Genomic DNA, 22,101 nt, shown 5'->3' on the forward strand with positions numbered 1-22,101 from the left:
ATTAAACTTCTAGATACACTTTTCACTCTCTTCATGGTTGAAAACGATATTTCCACACTGCATGTCATTGCTGGTAGAGTAGCTAACACAGTCAAAAGGAAATTTATTGACCGATAGTAGGTTTTGTCACACTGTTCCACACTTTAAGTACCTCAGTAACTTTCTTAATTGATGATGTAATATTACACCACATTATGTACTCAGCCTTTTCAAATTTTCAAAGTATTCTGATAGTTGTTCCATATGGTGAACTTTGTCTAGACCTGAAAACCCAGGGAGGAGAACCTGGAAACTGGTTAAAATGTCTTCATTTGATATGAACCTTTCAGTAATGTTCTGTATGAGTGAATTGATACATGGTATGAACACCGCAACTCTGAAATAAAGAGAGTGTACCGAGGGCCCAGGCGCGGCCAAGGATGCCACCGTGCCACATACCAGTAAGGCCTTCTTAAGGACCACCCTGAGAATTTCGGGGGGGGGGGGCGGACACACTGAAGACCCTCAAGCCCACCCCATCCCCCGGCTATATGCCTGCTACCTACCTATAATTTCATTCCTTTGCAAACAAATTATCTCTGTACTCTAAAAAGAAAATTAATTCCTAAAATTCAGGGGATGACCCAAATGTTATGAAACTTGGTGGGCTAACAGTGGTCGATGTGTTCTCCAAATGTGGTCATTTTCATCCTAATAGCCCTAAAAATGTCGAGAACAGGAGCCCGGGAAGCCCCCCCCCCCCATGCTGCCAATGGGCTGGATCTAATCGCATTTTCCAGCTGCGAACCAAAAATGTCATCCGGCTACCAGCCCATTTTTGGGATGAGCAAAAAAAAAAGATCTGTGGATCTCCTGGAATTCAGCAAGCAGAAACAGATCAAGTTTCAGACTAAATGCACAAGCCTAATTACAACTACCCCCATAAACTGTTATGACACGGTAAATGTTGCTTCAGAAAAGTAACATTCCAAGCTCCATGACAGCCTCATCCTTCTTCATAGTTGAACACTCAAAAGTTGCAGGGAAAAGATATATCTGAGTCTGAGAACACAATGTGAAGACAAGTGTTTGGAAAGCATTTTCAAACTTTATTTACAGCTGTCACAGTGACAAAAGTAGTTTGAAAAAATGCTAGCTTTTTCCCTGAGGCTCCAAAAAGAATTTTTACAGAAATATAGAATGTAATATACAACAGGAGAAATTCAATTGGAGTGCTTTGTTCTTCCACATTCAAAAAGTGACAGAAATACAAGCAACATTTTGTTTTTAAAAAAAGGCAAAAAAGGATATGCAAATATTTAAAGACAAACAGCATTTCCACTCTTAAGCATTAAGGACTTTTGCTTTTCGAAGTGGCTATAACATTTGACGACTTCAAACCTGGGACAAAGAAAATCAGAAAATGAAAAGTAATCTTCAAAATGGAGGAAGTAGGATGGTTGAGAGGGTGGTGTGCAGGAATACCAATTCATTCTACTGAACAGCAAGACAAGAACAGATGTCAACGATACAAGACCATAAAACATCTGGATCCTTGATTTTCAAGCAACCTTGGCTAGATCAGGATGCAAAATACATTTCAGTGAGACCAAGACAGGTAGTACATGTGTGACAAGTTCTTGGCTGCCAAAAGAACACACAAGAACACTCAACTCCTACATTATTCCTACATTATACTTTTTAAAACAAACTCACGCAGTAGTCTGCAACCTCACAACCACATATAACAATGACTCACAGCTGTTAAAAAGTTATTGCCATTATGTTAAAAACACAAGCAAGACAAGACCGAGGAAAAATATCCTGCTGATTTGAACAAGCAAATTCCTCTAACTCCCTTATCAGCGTTTTTTCAAAAACTACTTATGAGGTATCAAATACAAGTATATACACTTAAAAGTACCCATACTTTTCTTTAAAATAATAATGAGCCAATAAACAAGGGACATGGGAAACTTTTCTGAATATCCTATTAAGGCTGTGACATATGCTTTACATTATTTTAGTGTCTCCAGAATTGAAATGGAAGTCATTACTTTTGATTTCTCAGAGTGGTCCTTTCATACTATGAAGTCATAGCAAAGACTTCCACCAAAGTCAGATGGTGCTTTCCTAGAAAGCTACAAGTTTAGCTTATCCAGCAATTTGTTCTTCTCCTGAGAGAGGAAGAAGGGGGCAAAAAGAGGGAAGATCATTTATGGACATTTGGGCTTGAGAACACTACACCCATTGATAGATTCCAAACATGTGTTAAAAAAGCACATTATCCTCTTTACAATACTGAGAGAAAGGAACATTTTTAAAAATATATATTTTGAAGAGAAGGCCTGCTTTCCTTTAACTTGTACTATCTCATATTTAAATTACTTCCAAAGTTGTAAGTAAAAAACTGTTGGACCAAGTTTTCTGGATTGAAATTAAAAATGAGTCCTCAATCCATCTTTACCTATAATTAGACCAACCTTGAAGCAGTGGAGAAGCTGTGGTTTTCTGGGGAACCAAATACATAATTGACCAAGGTTCTTGAAAGCAACATAGGCAAATTATTCTTCATGCCAAAAATCTCTTGAAGCTTTTAAAACTCCTCTTCCACCCCCACTTCAAATTGGACTTTGGCTGGTTTTTTAGATCATGGGTAGAATGAACAGGACTAGACATGTGGCAAAGGACTGTTACATAACATTAGCAGTTCTGAGCCAGTACAATGTTATTCCATATTGCAAGCCCAAAATGCCTATTTTAAGAACAAATGGCAGGGAGGGAGAAAAGAAAGAAAAGATAGCTTGCATGCAGCTCTAGAAAATGCTGAACTGGGAAAGGTTATTGAACCATTGCTCCTCTATGCTGGTGATATCATTGGAGCATGTCAGTGGCATGTTACCATATCTCCCATCCCCGACACATATGTACACGCGCACACACATTAAAACAGAAGCACTATAAGAAGGCAAAGTTTCAAGAGATGAATACTATTCTCATACTTTTGTGGCCAGAGGCAGTTCCTTACATAAATGCAGCCACATTTTTACACCTTGCAGTCATTTCCTCTGCTCCACACACTTCAGAACAAAAAAGAAAAAGTGTTTCCTGCCCATATATTCTTTCACCAAAGCGACCTGTAACTTCACGACTGCCCAGATAACCACAATATAATTCAACAGCAATCTTAAAAAAAGAGCAGCCATCTCTTTCCTCTGTCTAACTTTCTTCATTAATTTCAGCTGGAGATTGTCACATCAAGCACTTCAGTTCTCAGTTGAGAGTATGAAAAAACTAAGTTCTTGCAGGTGCAAGACTGAATGTCTTTTGTAGAAAAAGACCTCCCAGAACAGTTGTTCTCCTCCCTCAAGATGATTTTGCATCTTAAATAGTACAGATGGGCTGTCTGTGCCATTTATTGCTCCTTATTCTCTTTCTTTGCTTCATCACAATTTTCTTCCTCTTCATCCTGGACCAGGAACTCCTCAGGTGGCCATCTTAACTCTCCGCTCTCTACATCCCCATCTGTTGGCTCCACCACAATCGAAGGCAGGCGGTCCTTCAGCTTACAGTAACGATCAAAGTCGGAAGGGTCAGGGAAAATCTGAGAAAAAATGAAAGAGACAATGTTTCCACTGTATTCTTTGATATACTTGCTATCTTTCCTCTCATTTTATCATAACATTTTGGCATATACAATGTCTGGTCCAAGAAGCATAAAGGTTTAACATAATACTAGCCATAGGTTCTTCCACATCCATGATCTAACACTCTTCTCATTATATTCACACTTACTTTGCTTAATAAAAATAAAAGAACTAAGGTACAAGTGGGCCCCTTCACAACACTGAGCATGCTTCCATACATTCACAAAATTAAGAAAAGCTAGTTTGAATAACATCTCCCAGACACCTACAGCCAACATGAAATTTTTCAACCTCTGCAAGGTTTCCATTCAAATCTATCAATGGCAGATGCCCCCTGAACATTAGCCAGACAGAAACGAAAAAGGAGAGGAAGCAATGCTGCAAACTACACATTACTGGCATGTACACATATACCCAATTGCTCACAAGGAAATGCAGCATACCACAAAAAGGTTCTCCACCCATCTGCCCCTCAGTTTATGCAACTACAGGCTAACTCCTTCTGATACTCATAGCCTCTAAAACAGGCATGGGCAAACCTCGGCCCTCCAGGTATAACATTCCTACCGGCTGTTAGGAATTGTGGGAGTTGGAAGTCCAAAACACCTGGGGGCTGAAGTTTGCTCATGCCTGCTCTAAATGTTATCTTTCCAAGATCTTATCAAAAATGCCTCTATCTACCTTTTCTCACACTGACTGTCATAAAACTACCTTGAAAAAATAACACTCACACCTATAATCAACACAATTTTAATGCAGTTTTACACACACAGAGCTGCACCATGCATGTTACCATAGAACCTAGCCATGCCATCACATTCAGTAGAATCCCTTCCCACAACAGTCAAATAGGCCACTGAGTATAAATGTTTGTCAGATATGCTGGCCACTGGAATAGTTCCATACTCCCGATCATACACATGGGTATGCGTCTTCGTCTCTCTCATTGACCCCTTTCCATTTTCTGCTAATAAACAGTTCACACAGAATTTCTCTAGTGTCCAACTAAGGTTAAAGCCCAGTAATTCCAGCAGTAGGGGAAAAAAACTGCTTTTATTTTTCTCTGCTCAATTTAGCACTTCCAGATGCTTTCAGGCAGCTTAACTCATTTCCTTTTGTTCAGAAAATACCACTACGATTGTGCCATGTCACAACTACAGCTTTTTCTGCACAATGGCTAAGGTAATAGGGATTGTAGCCAAACACACCTGGAGAATATGGGAGAAGGCTGCCTTAGTTTTCATCCTAATGCAAAATAATCCCCCAGATACTGTCAGACTGCAGCTTCTATTATCATTTACTAGTTCTTATAGTGGTGGTTCTCAACCTGGGGTCCCCAGATGTTTTTGGCCTAAAACTCCCAGAAATCCCAACCAGTTTACTAGCTGTTAGAATTTCTAGGAGTTGAAGGCTAAAAACATCTGGGGGGCCCAAGTTGAGAACCACTGGCCTACAGCAACTGAGGTTAATGGGATATGTGGTCCAATATCTGCAGGACCACACCTTTGGATGTTTCCTGCAGCAGCGCCTATTGAAGGCAAGATGCCCAAAATAATCTTATAACTGCATTTGGCCTAGCTGTATTACAAGCATACTTGAATAAGAGAAACATATATATACAAGACAAAACAGAGACAAACAAATGTTTCTCCAAAGCTATTTGGGCCATCTGTACCTGTGCCCCAACAGCAAACCTCCAGTGTCTAAGCCACTGTAAGAAGTGAATGCTAAGTAAAAGATGATCAGAAAACCACATCCCAGGTTGAATATTCACAGGCAGAGTATATATATCCTATATAAAGGGCCTTGTGATAGGGATAGCTAAAGCAATAATTTTGTGCCAAAATGTTGACCTACAATGCCGAGGTTTCCTTAGTACTGAGCAAGACTGATACAGTCCCACAACTAGCTAGTGATGTGATTGCCCTGAGTTGAAGCATCTGAGTAGGCATAAATTATCCCACTACAATGGCAAGTCCAGGTATTTTTCACTCCACTAATCCTACTTTATTGTGTGTCCTCAAGTCGTTTCCAACATAAGGTGACCCAAAGGTGAAACTATTACAAGATTTATTCAGAAGTTTGCCCTCTGATACTGAGGATAACATTTGTCCAAGGTCACCGAGTGGGTTTCCATGGCTAATCCCAAAATTTAAACTACACCATGCTGACTCTCACCAAGACATCATAATTGTGCCTGTTATGTTGTTGGATTTCCGAGAGGCAGCTTTTCAGACTTAAGAACAATATAATTGTGGACTAGACAGGCTTTTGATCTGAGTAGCATGAGTCTGATTTTGTAATCTATGGATGCCTGCCATAGATGTGGGCGAAATGTCAGGAGAGAATACTTCTGGAACATGGCCACACAGCCCAAAAGACATACAACAATTGTGCCGTCGCGCCTGGGGCTGTAAACTCTTAGTGAAAGAGGCATGGACGTGACATCTTTCCCCAGGGGATTGCTTCTTGCCCTCCTTTAGGGAAACTGGAACTCCCAAGGACCAAAACACTGTAGTTAACTCAAAAACTGGGTTTATTCTTCACAAAGGGGGTAAAAGAAAATATACATTACAGTCTTTGATTGTTTAAGTCCATGAAGCCTTCTAGATCCCTCTTTCTCTGGCTGTGAATGCCGGAGCAAACTCAGCCTCAGTCCAATGACCTATATCTGAAGACAAGAGTCTTCCTCTGTTGCCAAAGGACTGATGTGAAGGCGCTTGAGACTCCTCAACGTTGTTCAGGTTGGCCCTGAACATGAAGTGTGAGTCCCAAGGGTAAGAACCTCAGAATTGGTGCTGAGAGGTAACTTTTGAAGGGCTTTCAGAGCCAAGCCTCTCTTTCACGTCCATCCGATAGAGTGGAATGAAAAGGAGGAAACACAGTCCTACTCCAGGAAGAGGTGGAGCCAAACAGTTTTGCTGAGTGAGCAATATAACAGGTACAAACAACATTGATTGACAGATATAAATAACCAATCCAACTACATTTACAGGGTAAGGGCAAAATCAGGCATGATACAACAATTCAAATCTTGAAACTTATAGTTTGACATATAGATGGCGCCACTCGCGCCGTCACAACAATCCTTTGTAACTTTGTTTTCTCCTAGCAAGTATTTTCCAACCAAGATTTCCGAATCTATTGGACAAAAATACCCATAATCCCTAAACTAATTTGGGATGAGAGAAATTATTGTCTGATGTGCACCAGGCTGAGCAAAGCCTGAACTAAATAGTATATTCAACCTCACCTACTCAGCAGGCCCAAACTCCAGCTCCCAACATTCTTCGCCATTAGCTATGTTGATAAAGACTGCAACCAGGAGGACCACAGTTCAATCAACCCTGCTAATGTCAAATGGCTGTATGAGATCTACTCGGCACCATGCTTTTGTATGTTACATGCCAAGCTGAGCCTTCAGTAGATTCCAGTTTATACTACAGAGAAGTGTTTCCCAATCTCTGGTCCTCCAGCTTGAATTTTGGGAGCTAAAGTCCAAAACACCTGGAGGACCAAAAGCTGAGAACCTTTGCTACAGAGCACTTTGGCACTTACTCAGAGCATCAATAAGGCAAGGAAAACAGCTATAAGCTTCTGGTGACCACCGGTACAGGAAACTCCAGAGAAATTAATGTCCCCTGTCCTGTTAGGTACATTAGGTCAAACTAGAATAGCTACTTTGAAAATAAACTGTCCGTTTCCACCCACTCTCCTTTAAACTAAAGAATAAATGATTTCCTTAAATAAACATCCCTCAAATGTGTTGTGCCTGGTGAGTTTTTTAAAATAGGCTGGACAATCTTATCTGCAACAGCTGCAATAGGTCAGAATTTTTCCACTAACTCATGCCTTTTTTAAAGTCATAAAAGCAGCATAAAAATGAGATGTTGCAATTGCTCTCAAGGATTAGAGATGGCCCAATGGAAAATAGATGAAGTCACATTTCCCAGCATGTGACAGACAGGGAAACAAGACAAGGGTGTCTCTGGGAACAAGGGAGTCTTTGCATTGTGACATTTTTATTCATAAAGGGAATCCATTCTCCTTTTTTCAAGAGAAAAAAAAATCTACTGGATAGATTTAATCTCTGGTGTTCGCTCACAAACACCACTATCCAAATGTAAGGTTTCTTGGGGAACCCTTAAAGTTGAAGGATGTACTCACTGAAAACATTACAAATATCAAAATAGCAACTGGACATTAGCATAGCGTAAGACAGCTGTCTATGCATGAGAAGATGAATACATGCCTGCCTCAGTTAAAGCTTCTGACAAAAAAGTTCCTTTTTACAAGTCTTTTTATGCCTGCATGTTTCCTTTTTCTTTCTTATTCTTTCTAGCTGAAAGTTTTTTAGTGGCATCAGCATTGGGATGATGGTGAAGGAAGGGTGTCAGTTTGCAGCAGCATGTCAACAGTAAAGCAGGAAATAAAGCTTGAAAGAAAAGTGGAGGCCGGTGGAATAAGATTGTGATCCCTGGATGCATTTTGGAAGAAGCCTTCAAATGCAACTCAAGAACAGTGGTACTCAACCTGTGGGCCCACAGCTGTTTTGGCCTAAAACTCCCAGAAATTCCAGCCAGTTTACCAGCTGTTAGGATTTCTGGGAGTTGAAGGGCAAAACATCTGGGAACCCACAGGTTGAGAACCACTGATGTAGACAAACCATTGATCTCTACATCTTGCTTGGAGTGTAGTCCACAGGTTGAGAACCACTGGTCTACATAGACCAAAAAAAACCGCACTTCAATTTGCCACTGAGCACAATTTAAAGTGCTGGCTTTAGCCTATAAAGCCCTGAATGGCCCTGGCAGAGTTTATCTGTTTGAATATACCTCCCCCTATGTACCAGTTCAGATGCTAAGATCTTCTGAGGAAGCCCTGTTCTCGGTCCTGCCTCCTTCACAGGAGAGGCTGGTGGGGAAGAGGGACATGGCCTTCTCAGTGGTGACCCCTCAGCTGTGGAACTCCCTTCCCAGTGAAATCAGATCAGCTCCCTCCCTCCTGACCTTTAGAAAGCAAGTTAAAACCTGGCTATGGAACCAAGTGTTTGGAGAGCTGTACAGTGCAATAGGCAGCTATGAAGTGATTGTAATATGATTGGAAATGGTTCCTGGATTATGATTTCAGGTCTTTGTGCAATGTTTTTAACAGTTTAGTTAATGGATTGATATGTTATGATTTTAATGATTTTTTTATTGATTTTAATGTAAAATGTATATTGTATTTTGTATGTTTATTGAATTATTGACAATTTTGAAACTGCCCTGAGTCCCCTCCAGGGCTGAGAAAGAGTGGGGTAAAAATACAGTAAATAAGTGAGAATTATGACTGATACTGGGGCAAAACATGTATGGAAACAGACTCTTCCACTACTGAGATCCTGGAAACTCAACCTTGCACTCATTTCATATTTACACTATGCTGGGCCTGATGTTCACTCTCATTTACTACAAACACCACTAGTTCATACTCAGTGTGGGTGCCTATCAATTGCCTGAAACTGCTCATACCAAAAGTACCAGTATGTGAAAAGCTGGATCACATAAGGTCACCCTGATAAGCTGTTCAAAGCCTCCATCTATTACTGAAGCAATAGGAGGTACAGCTTCTGAAAGAATATTCATGTGATAATGTATGAAACAGACTGGACTACAGGACCCAGAATCCTATAGCCCACTAAAGAATTTTGGGAGGTGCTCTGATGCAATTGGCATCCAATAAACAGAAGGCCATTTGTTATTTCAGCAGACACAGTAGCAGTGTACTGCTATTTAGAATATTCATATCCTGCCTTTTGACTAGAAAAACCTCCCAGGCAGCCACCTCACCACAGGCTTGAAAGTCATGTCTCAATTCCACTGACAGTTTTTGAAAAATATCTTATGCCAATCATAACTTCAGAAGCCTTCAGTCCAAAAATGCAGTGTGCGCAAACATAAAACTACTTATTTTGCCTGAAAGCTCAGAGAAGTGGTGAAACTGAAACTTTCAAGCTGACAATCGTCATCTTCTGTGCCCCCCTCCCCGACCCAAACCTGCTTCCTCTAGATCTGACTGAATTTGGCACCAGCAGTGGAAAATATTTTAGCAACCACAAAAAGGCTTACTGTATGTCAGAGCTAGCTCTTGAGTATGAAGGACTGGACTGGGTTGCAAAATGAGTCGCTGCAAGGAAATTGAGCCAAGCTAATAAAAAGACCAATGCAACTGGAGAGAAATGAAAGACACCCACCAAGCCATATCACTGCCTATCTTGTTGTCCATATAACTAAAGAATGCACTCTTTAAAAGCTTGTAGAAAACAGCTTTGGCACAGAGCATAGGCACTTTCAGCTTGCCTCTAGATTACTTCTTTTGTGACCCATCAAGCCAAATGCGCCTCACAAGAAGTTCTAGGTTTTATTGCTTGCTTAACATGGCAAGCACAGGAAGTATTGTGAAGCATCTGGTACACAATAGTAAAAGTAAAGGTTTTCCCCTGACATTAAGTCTAGTTGTGTCTGACTCTGGGGGTTGGTGCTCATCTCCATTTCTAAGCCGAAGAGGCAGCATTGTCCATAGACACCTTCAAGGTCATGTGGCTGGCATGACTGCATAGAGCGCGGTTACCTTCCCAACAGAGCCGTACCTATTGATCTACTCACATTTGCATGTTTACGAACTGCTAGGTTGGCAGGAGCTGGGGCTAACAGTGGGAGCTCACCCCGCTCCCCAGATTCAAACCACCAACCTTTCCGTTAGCAAGTTCAGCAGCTCAGCGGTTTAATCCACTGCGCCACCGGGGGCTCCATCTGGTACACAATACACAACTGAAATGTTTTGGGGCTTGGCTGGGTCAAAGGCTACATACCTTTGCCCTACGCTCCATTCAAAACAGAATTTGGGCACGTTATTTTTGGACCTAACAACAATACCCATGTGGTGGTTGGAAGCTTCTTAACTGATATCCTGAATTAACTTTTCCTACTCTGGTTCAGAAACAACATTTCCAGCAATTAACAATACTTTACTGCTAAATAAGTCACACAGCTGAAGCAATATATCTGAAGATCACTTACTTGCAGCCATTAAAACTCCCATTGCAATATATTCAGTCTAAAATCCTCTACAAATTTGGTCTTTTTCAGGACACTACTCCTGAACCTATATAATGAATCTGAAAAATACTGCTGTGTCAATTGACTGTTTGAGCTGCTTTTGTCCTCAGCAAGCCTTGAATGCTCATTCTCTTCAGTATTATTGGATTTGGCTAACCACCTGTTCAGGGCAATTTGTCTACAAACAGTAAACACTTCTAAAGTTAAGCATACCATTGCTTCCACCCTAAGACACTTTTATAGATAAAAAGGTTTCCCATGAAGGCATTGTTTTGACACCCAACTAGTCAGCCTCAATTTCAAATACCATAATTAGAAAAATGATATTAGTGGAGAAATCACATAAGGAGGTGATTAATCACTTCCTAATAGTAAGCACAGCTTGAAAAAACAAAGATCATAACAAGACATCCCAAACTAAAGCTAGTAAAAAAGCACAATAGGATGAAAACTAATATAGCTTTCATATGAACATCTGCCCATTTAACGGAAACCAATTTGCATGGAAATAATGTTCTCTTGGCAAGAGTTACAGGACTCTTAAATCATCCCAAGATGACATTTCCTTTCCCCGCACACACATACATTTTGTGACATGAACATTGCTTGTGGGATAGGTAAATCATTGCCCCTGTTTTTGTGATTAACTCACACCACTACTATTCTTTAACTGAGGAAATTAAAGATCTCTTTATGAACCTCAAGATTGTAACAAAAATATGCAGCCCATTGGCCAGAAGCATGCACTGCTTCCCTTGTCACAGTTGGCATGAGGTACAAAGGTGGCCTGTAGAAGCTGGTATAATACACATAATATATATTCAAGCCATGGATATGGAAGGTTGACTATGCCACCATATACATGAACAGCTATTGGTCATTTCAGTTAAGGTAGCTGGCTCCTTAGGAAACAAGTAGTGAAATATCAAATCAGTTTGTGGTTATACAAAAACTGTCAACGGATGTTACCAAAAACAAACAAAATAGTAGCCAAACACAACAAAAGTTCGGAGTCTGTGGGAGGCATGTATGGCCTACATCAGAATGTGATCATACTGAAACAACTCATTCACATTTTATTACAGGTGAAAAATATTTGTAAATTTTTGAAGGCATGACTTCTTTCCGCACCTTCACCCTTCGAAATTTTCACCTGCATGATGATTTGGACTGCTGAGAGTTGCAGTCCAGCAACTATAACATTTGGAGGACTTAAAAGCAGACTATAAATTAGACAAATTCCCACTGAACAAATCATACCAAGAAAACTTGTCTCACCAAGTTCTTATAAAAGTTAGAAATGACTTGAAGGCACACACCAATTATAAATCTCCCAACTATTAATAAAGTACCTGTAAAGACCTAGACAAATACAAGCATTTGCCTAGTGCCAAAAAGGCATTAGAGTCAGCATTACCTGAACTCCTACCAAAATTTTCTCTGGGTAACTGGCATGTCAAATGCATCACCAGACTATTCAAAATGTGATGACAACAGCAATATCCTAGGATAACAGGTGCTTCATCCAAGAGACACTTTGTGGTTTGCAGCTACCAAAACTAAGAATCTGGAAATGACCTATGCAATGTCAGCTTTTTGTATGCAGACATTTTAAGGTAACTAGAAAGATACTCCTGCCTCCCACCTGCTCCCACTGTAGTGCAACAGGCAGCTTCATAATTCAAGCTCCACGCCTGTCTCGTTCTTTATGCAGAACCACAAACCATCAGAACAGCTGCAGGCAGCCAAGAGACAGCAATTCTGAAAAAAGTTTCCACTTGTTTCCTCTTACAATAAGTTAAGCAGTTTTTTTAGCCTTGGATCAGCAAAAGGTAGAAAGAACCCCATGCCGGGCTGTGGCGCAGGCTGGATAGGAAGCCAGCTGCAACAAATCAGTCTTACCAAGAGGTCATGAGTTCGAGGCCAGCCCATGCCTGCGTCTTGTCTCTGTCTCTGTTCTATGTTATGGCATTGAATGTTTGCCTTTATGTGTGCAATGTGATCCGCCCTGAGTCCCCTTCAGGGTGAGAAGGGCGGAATATAAATTCTGTAAATAAATAAATAAATCTATAGGTATATTCCTGGACAATTCCTTAGGTCTCTGAAGGTCTTGTTTAACACAGCAATTTAAATTTAAATAAGACAACTAGAAATGTTAGCTGTAACTGTTTAAGTCAGATATAGACTTGTATGCATGTATGATATCATCTTATTGCTTACTCTGTGCCTGGAGAAAAGACTCCATTATTTTTCCTTTTTCTGGTTGGTGCACTTTCATAAACAAACAGAAAATAAATTCTCCAAGTCTGTAGTCTCAATATTTCTGTTCAAGATGGATGCTAGGCAATTGTCTCAACAAGCACTACAATGCCCATTTTCCGAATGCCATTTTAACCTCACACATGCTGACAATAAGTTCATGTCTGGATTTTCGACTACATTTTGATGTCCACCTGACAAGGAATCCTTACCGAGAAGAATCAGAGTTGGAAGAAACCACACTTGCCATCCAATCCATCCCCCTGCCATACAAGTGTTCAAGTTCACATTTGTGTTAAGATTGCAAGGATGCTAGAAATGGAAAATGTTTTTCCGAATGCTCCCTATCCTGGGACAAAATGGCCAAAGGTCAGAATTTCAAAGTCGCAGTCCAATAATAACTTGAGACCTTTGTTTGAGAAATACCAATCTAGATAATGTTAACTCATTTCTGATAGTACAAGTTATTAGGAGCTAGTGTATTAGGGTTGCAAGAATATAGGAAGTTTTTGAATAAGCCCTGGTTCCTGATTTTAACAACTCAAAAGTTAAGGAGGCGGCACTGTCACAGCAATAATACAAGTAAAGCAAGTTTTGAAGTACTCTGCAATTTCCAAAATATTTTTGTTTCAATAAGTCATTGTGTGTTGACTCATTCAAACTACACATCACTTTATTGAGCTCATTATTTGCTCTCCCACCAGTTTTCCTTTTGTTGCTGATAAAATAGAACAAGTGCTTTGATGGGCTGAAAAGAAAGTGAGCAGAGTATCTTATGTTCCCAGATTTGTCTTAAGAGACTAGAAGTCCAATATTAGGAGATCATGTCATGACATCAGAATATTCATGTATTACTTGAATGTGGTAGTTAAGTGTGTTCAAGGACAATTAATTGTAAGCTCCATGAGGGATCATTTGGATACCTGAGCAGACCAAAATGCCTCCACATTTTGAATACACACAGTCTCAAAACCTATGTTCAGAACTAAATATGCATGTGGGACTTTAGCTCTGACTTAATGCTTGCCAGTTGCATTCTTCTATGGAGAATCTTTCCAACTATGCATCTCCAGAGGCCAGAACATGAATAAATAGTTTCAAATTACAAGAAAAGAGATTCTACATAAATATTAGACACAATTTCCTGACTGTAAGAGCTGGCTATGTGAATTCCTGAATGGCACGGGGTTAGAATAATTTACTTTTCTGCCCCTTCCTGTTCTATGATTTTGGTCAAGTAAGAAATAATTATGGATAAATCAACCTGAAGTAGAAAGTTAAAACTACGGTTAGATCAAGAAAAAAATTATCTTGTTAACTGCTGTGGAAGAAAACCACAGAAATGAACACAGAACAACTTTCTTTTTTCTGCTTGGATACAACATTATCAGCCACTTTGATGGTGAGTGGATAAAATAAACCAACTCATTTCCAATAAAGCAGCCCCCTGCTTTGATTGTAAAGTAATAATACAAGTAACTGCAAAGTATCATATCAAAAGCCTACCTAGGCAAACATTAGCTCATTGGTTTAATGGCAACTCTATGTTTGACCCTACAGCAAGTTATGAGCACAACCATGCTCTTCTGTACATTCTCTTCAGCAATTGCTATATGAAGTCATATTGCCTCCATAATTGGAAATAAGAAACCATCATGAGTATTAATTGCATATCTTTTATGAATGTATCTAATATGTCACACACAAGACTTCTGTCCTTACTAGGTTGCTGCATTTTTACTTCAGTCTCATTCAGGTCAATGGGTCGTACTCTCAAGTAATCATACTAAGGGTCAGACACCTAGCTTAGCTTCTCTGTTCAAGGAAACACTCCAATCTTTCTCAGAAGGTTTAAAATACTAAGAGCAAGGTAGTATGTCAGTGGGTCAAAAAGGTCACCACCTAATCCCAAATGACTGATGGCAAACTTACCTGATAGGATAGGCCATCTTTGCGAGGGCTTAAGCCAATCTCATCCATGGATGGAGCGCTCATCACCTCAGTCATGTCAGCTGATCTCAAATAATCAGGGCTGAAAAAAGGGAAAGACCATGAAATGTTAGCAGTCCAACCAATTGATCTATCATCAGGCAAACTAAAATCAAGGCATCAAGTTGCTAAGAGATGTGGTTGCTGATGAGAAAGCATTATGACATCACATTCCATGTCTTAACAGTAGAGATGGTAACTGCTCATGGAGACAAGTTTTCTATATCAGGACCTTCAAGGGGTCAGATGCACAAGATGGAAGTGACCAAAGCTTTGTCTCTGTGTTGGGGAACGGGGGGACACTTTTAAAATGTTTTTTTTTTGGAGACCTGTTACTTATTTAAAAAATAATGGGACATTTTCAGCAATTCTTAGGGAATTCAACTCCACTTTTTAGGTGGCCAGAATCTGTCTTGAGGGCAGCAGAAACTGTCTAGAGTACACAAGCTGCCCAAACACTATACCTTACTGCTTGTGCTTTCTGATTCCTGAAAAGATATCACCGTTGTTTTATTTTTGGACAGAGTGCCAAGATGGCATAGGGCTTGACTGTTGAATTAGTACTCTGGCAGAGAAATATCCGAATTCTCAGCTTAGCCATGGAAAGATACTGGGTAGCCTTGGGAATCTCAGTCCCACTTTCTCTGCTTTAGAGGGAGGCAGGAATTAACCTCCTGTGAAGAAACCCTGCCAAGAAAACCTTGGGAAAGAGTCACCGTAAGTTGGACACAAACAAAAATAGTCTAAGCTATTTAGGCATCACAGTAATTAAGTCAACTTCTTTCCACCCAGGATGAACTTGTATTTAACAAACAGCCCATCTTTTGCATTAAATGACAAAGAAGCTTAATCCAGCATTTCATAACCTGCTGCCCTCTGGAGGTGTTGGAGTAAAAGTCCCATCAGCTTGGGCTATGATGAGGATAGAGACTGAGGCTCAACTCCTTTAGAGAACAGATGGGAACTAAAAGATCTTCTACAGCAGTGGTTCTCAACCTGGGGTCCCCAGATGTTTTTGGCCTACAGCTCCCAGAAATCCCAGCCAGTTTACCAGCTGTTAGGATTTCTGGGGGTTGAATGCCAAAAACATTTGGGGACCCCAGGTTGAGAACCACTGTTCTACAGTGAATGCTTATATATCTAGGCCTGGAAAAGTTATTTTGTAGAACTACAACTCCCCCAAGCTAGCATATTCACCAAGTTCTGAAAGAGGCTGTTGACCCCCCAGTCTCTTGGACACATTTTATTTTCCTTCCTTTTGAGTTAAAGATTTGAGGGTTATTGTGGTGAGGGTGGTTCTGTAACTTCTGTTAAAGAAATGTCAGTGCTGGGAATAAAAGCTTTCATTCTCACACACAGTTTCCATAATAAGCAACAGTGAAAATAAAAGTAGATTTGCATACACATCCTGTAACTTCTGTATTTCAGCATAGGCTAATATCATTTAAATTTTCAAACATGGGACTTTTGAAATTTACTTGCAATCCACTCTTTTTATTTCCCAAATTCCAGATCAACATTCTAATCATGAAACTAACACTGGCTCTCCTCTGAACATTTGCTGACCTGACTGCCACTATCTGCTGATACTTCATAAGCTAGTGATACTGAATTTCAAGGTTAAGCTTTGCCAGCTTTCTTGAAGGGAAAAAAATAAACCAGGTCATGTACAGGAAATCATTTGTGTCCTGAAAATAAGCTGTATTATATACAGCATACATGGCACGTGAGTGGTGAGAACCAACTAAAAATAACAAATCCTTGCTCAAGAAGTCTCCACTCTGCTAACTAGACCAAAGTAACAAGGCCTAAAAATAGCTTTTGTACCCTTGAGTAAACCTATTTGCTGCAGCAACCTAGTTTTGTGCAGAGAGACCTACATTATGCAGGATCAGCCTACTGCTACATACAGTAGACTGGGTCAACACACTGGCAGATTAATTGCCTCTTGATCCCAACTTCTGTGGTCCCTCTGCCATTCCAACCCCTAAATTTGCTCCACAGCTTTCAAATGTATTAATGACAACGAGAAAACCTGTTGTTTAGAATTCTCCACTGGACTCTATTCTTAGATTGAATCATCCTCCTCAGAGGGTGACAGATGGCAGAGATAGAGGACCAGTAAAGTTACTGAAACGTTGTCAATATTCTGTCCTTCCTCTGATGGTGTTGGTGCCCTTGTCCTGTGCCTCAGGCAGCATTTTGGGTGAGTTCTTGAAATGTATTAAGACAAATAATGGGCTTTAAGTCACAAAGGCCTTGTGTGATCTGGTCTGATTTGCAGCAGAACTAGAAGGCAGAGATAAGTAAACAGCATCCACCCATCCCTTTCAAATTCACCCAGAAGGGAAGACAAATAAAATTAAATCTTAAGGAACAACTGCCTGGCAGAAAAGACCAAAATACTCTAAATGCAACAGATCAAGTCTGATCTTGGAATATAAGAAGCAAGATCAGTTCTGAATGGTTAACAATCAACAAGTACTTGGCACCGTAGGCTATATTTCAGAGGCAAATCACCTCTGAATATTCCTTGACTAAGAAAAAACCCTGAAAACAGGCAATTTGAAGGAACCTACAGGCACACATTAAACTAAATTGGACAGTGAACAACTCCAATTTTGACATTTGGCAAGCAGGACTGACTACAGACCATCAGAAATACCTGCCAACAACAAGTATTTATACTGCTAACAATGCTCATTATGAAAACACCCAGCATTCAGACTATATGTATATACCCAACCTTAAAACATGTTGCCTTGTTCAATCAATTCTTATCCAGGAAAATGTAAAATATCAAACACAGTGATTCTAAACTCTAGCAATCCAAGTATTTTGGACTTCAGCTCCCAGAATCTCTGACCATTGGTCAAGAGGGCTGAGGCTGCTGGGAGTTGAAGTCCAAAACACATGAAAGACCAGCATTGGGAATCACTGACCTAGAGCAGAACTTCTTAAACTGTTGGTGCCAACCCCAAATGTTGGGGGGTCACAAAATTTTGGCAACAGTAAACTATTTCTGCATGCCACTCATTTACACAAATGTTTTACTGTGTTTCCCTGAAAATAAGACAGTGTCTTATATTAATGTTTGCTCCCAAAGATGCGCTAGATCTTATTTTCAGAAGATGTCTTATTTTTCCATGAAAAAGAATTCACATTTATTGTTGAACAAAACATGAACATTTATTATATACTGTACAGTAGTTGTCATCACAAACCAGCATGACCATACAAACTGTGAATCCTATCAAGAATTCCTTGTTACTACCATTATTTCCATGTACAACAATCTATGGTACATACATTTACCGATCCTGCATGCTCTGGCATTTGGTTTGGCGGGCATGCTTCCAAACACAAACTTTGCTAGGTCTTACTTTTGGGGGAGACCTTATATTTAGCAATTCAGCAAATCCTCTACTAGGTCTTATTTTCAGGGGATGTCTTCTTTTCGGGGAAACAGGGTAGCAACAATGTGCAGTGTTCACAATGGACTCTGCAAAACATGCTTCCCATGTACTCCACTAAAAGGAAAATCAGCCTGGTTGAGCAAGTCTTGCAAATATGGATTTGTTTTCTGCATATACCTAGGCTCATACAAAAAAATCTTTGGTGGAAAGAGTCAGAGAGTGAAAATGTTCAAAAAGCCCTGATCTAAAGCATCCTTAAAGACGTCTAGGCATTCCAGGAAGGTGACTGCATAGCATCCAAGATGCCCACTAGTCTTGAAAGCTTATAGTCCGGGGACTGGAATGAACTGAGCGGAAAGGGACCCCCGGTGGTTCAAACTGGTATCTCCCGTGAATTTTTTCAAAGCCTTGGAGATTCTGCCTAAGGAGACTCAATGTTCAAACTCAGAGGCCAGGTCTGAGAAAGTAAACAAAACCAAATACTAAGCCAATGTACCCCAACCCTGGGATTTAAGTGTGAGGCTCCAGCTGGACCGTAAATGTCTCCCAAAACCCCTGGTGCACCTACATGGCAGGATTAATATAGTTTGGACACGGTTTTAACTGCACCGGCTCAATGCTACGGAATTCTAAGAATTGTAGTTTGGGGAGGCACCGGCCCTCTTTGGCAGAGAAGGCGAAAGACCTTGCCAATCTGTTGTTGCTATGATGCCATCGCACTGAGCTCGAGGGGGATCAAAGTGCATTAACTCTACAGTGTAGATGCACTCTAGGACACAGACAAAGGCTCTTCCAGGCCTCCCTCCCTCTGCCTAGCCAAGGCTGGGGTCTTTCTTGGGATGGAGAGTGGCAGAGACAGCAGTTGTCCCATCTTTGGGGCCTTTTGTTGCTGGCCTGAAGCGAAGCAGCTGCTCAGCAGCAGCAACAGCCGACTTCCGAGAGCGATTAGGTTTCCCCGCAGGGTGCAAAGCCCTCCCTTCTGTTGGATCGCCTTAGGAAAAAGGAAGGGAGGGGGAGCAGAGGGGGAAAAATAACTTTCCAGGTTGCAGATCATCAATCCTGACTCACAGATCTTTGCAAAAGAAAAAGGGAGGGCAGTTAACATTGCCTTCTCCTGGCATTTACAGGAGGAAAGCAATCTCAGTGAGTAGGAAACAAGATCCCATCCTCAGAGCTTCAGCAGAAGCGAGCTTGGTTTGGGCTTGGATAGGTGAACAAGGAGCTGACCCTCGGTATCCATGGACTCTGTATCCATGGCTTAGAAAATAACACAAGCCAACAAAACCAAACTTTTTGTAATCATCAGAAATGAGAGTACCATTGCTTAAATCAATTTTTACGCTGATTTTAAATATGTCTTTATTTTTTCCCCATCATGTCAACTTTTAAAAATATTATGAATGGTACATTACAACAGACTATTGTAAAGTCTGCACATTTCACATCATATTCGTGTAACACAAGCCAACAAGTATCTTTCATCAGATAGAATTGTAAGTCATTCTTACAGTTTTTGTGCTGAATTCAGATTTGTGTTTATTTTTTCTCTCTATAACATGTAGTTTTTGCAATGAGGCTAATAGAATAATTAATACACTCACACAATGATATCAATAGAATCTAATTAACCACAAGCCAACAAGTATTTTTTTTATCAGATATAATTTTAGATCATTCTTGGAGAGTTTTCTCTGCTGAATTCAGATCGGGTTTATTTTTTTCTCTATCACGTATAGTTTTTGCGAGGAGGCAAATAATTAATGCAATGGGGCAGCAAGTTAAAGCACTGAGCTGCTGAACTTGCTGACCGAGAGGTTGGCAGTTTGAACCTGGCAAAGCTGGGTGAGCTCTCTCTGTTAGCCGCAGCTTCTACCAACCTAACAGTTCGAAAACATGCAAATGTGAGTAGATCAATAGATACCGCTCTGGTGGGAAGGGAAGGTAGCGGCGCTCCATGCAGTCGGGCCGGCCACACGACCTTGGAGGTATCTACGGATAATGCCGACTCTTTGGCTTAGAAATGGAGATGAGCACCAACCTCAAGAGTTGGGCACGACTGGACTTAATGTCTAGGGAAAACCTTTAACTTTAGACCTTATACACTAGAACCAATAGAATCTAATGGACTCTATTATTATTCAAATTATTATTACTATTAAATATTATTATAATATAATAATTAATATTATTTATTATTCTATTAGTCTCATTGCAATAACTGGACGTGATAGGGGGGGAAATAAACACAGAACTGAATTTAATGCAAAAAAATTCTTTAAGAATGATTTTATCTGATGAAATTATATCTGATGAATATTATATCTGATGAAAAATGGGTGCATCTACAACAGACCTGGGCAAACTTTGGCCTTCCAGGGATTTTGGACTGCAACTCCCACCATTCCTAACAGCCTCAGGCCCCTTCCTTTTCCCCCCCAGCCGCTTAAGCAGCTGGAGGGGAAAAGGAAGGGGCCTGAGGCTGTTAGGAATGGTGGGAGTTGCAGTCCAAAACCCCTGGAAGGCCCAAGTTTGCCCATGCCTGGTCTACACTATTGTGTCAAACTGAAGACTCTGGGTTCTCCAAGCCTCGCCTGGCTTCCCTTTGTCTCTCGCTTCCAAGTCCTAAGAGTTTAATGAGGATCCCTTTGCTCCTAATCTCTCCCTCCTTTGAAACAAAACAAGAGCAAAAGCAGCCCACCAATGCAAACCCCCAACCCGCCTTTTTTGGCAGCGGAGCCCTTCTTACTCACCAGTGAATGGGGAAGAAAACAGACATGAAGTCCGAACAAAGGAGCGTCCTTGTGGATCTGGGCACAAAGCGTGCGAGAAGGAGGAGGAGCAGAAACACCTGCTGAGGCGCACAAACACTCAGGAGAAAAGGAAACAAAACACACTACGGAGACGCGAACCTTAAAACTGCCACAAAGCCAACTAACGCGCAGCGCTTCGAGGACGGCGGCTTTTATAACCGGAGGGGGCGTGGCCCGGCGGCTCGGCCCCGCCCCCTGCCCACTATGACGTCACCCCCAAATCATGAATGGTTTTCTTGCGTCCAGCTGGGAAGAGAGGCACAAGCGCCGGCGCGTTCCTATTGGCCGAGGCGCGATGGCATCATCCTCGGAGGGCTGCTGTTACCTAACCTGGATCTTAGCCGCTCAAGCCAATGCGTCTCCCACTCCCTTTTTTCTTCGCTAGGAGATGTAAAAGAGGGAGGGAAAAAAGAAATAAGAATAATAAAATATTCCACTCCTTTTGGGGAGAGATTGAGAGAGAGGGAAATCAACCCATCAGCAGAGTATTTTGCCAACGCAAGAGGATGCAATTGCTAAAACGGCCAGGAGCGCCATTGACGCTCTTTCATTCATAAGAATCAGGGGCGGGTTGAGTCTCTCTTGTCACTGGCCCGTCATTGCAGTGAAATCCAGCTGGGCTTCTTACCAGCCCTGAGGACACACAAATTACTGTGCCGAATTGTTGTGCATTTCCCATGTTCCAGAAGCAGACTCTCCTGACGTTTCTCCCACATCTATGACAGTCATCCTCAGAGGTTGTGAGGTATATGGAGAAACTCTAGTTTATCCATGCCTCACAGCCTCTGAGGATGCCTGCCATAGATGTGGGCGAAACGTCAGGAGAGAATATTTCTGGAACATGTCCACACAGCCCGAAAGACATACAACAACCCTGTGATCCCCATGAAAGCCTTCGACA

General features: G+C 41.0%; 1 protein-coding gene across 1 annotated transcript; it reads right to left on the bottom strand.

Moving 5' to 3' along the window:
• Window positions 1–1,067: 1,067 nt before the first annotated feature.
• On the bottom strand, window positions 1,068–21,338 carry lbh (LBH regulator of WNT signaling pathway). Its single transcript, XM_003216059.4, has 3 exons — window positions 21,141–21,338; window positions 14,918–15,017; window positions 1,068–3,583 (listed from the first exon to the last, which is right to left on the bottom strand). Exons 1-3 carry the CDS (start codon window positions 21,164–21,166, stop codon window positions 3,395–3,397), a joined length of 315 nt encoding a protein of 104 aa, XP_003216107.1. The 5' UTR covers window positions 21,167–21,338; the 3' UTR covers window positions 1,068–3,394.
• Window positions 21,339–22,101: the final 763 nt, after the last annotated feature.

The sequence above is a fragment of the Anolis carolinensis genome, chromosome 1 (assembly GCF_035594765.1).
Source record: "Anolis carolinensis isolate JA03-04 chromosome 1, rAnoCar3.1.pri, whole genome shotgun sequence".
Lineage (NCBI taxonomy): Eukaryota > Metazoa > Chordata > Lepidosauria > Squamata > Dactyloidae > Anolis > Anolis carolinensis.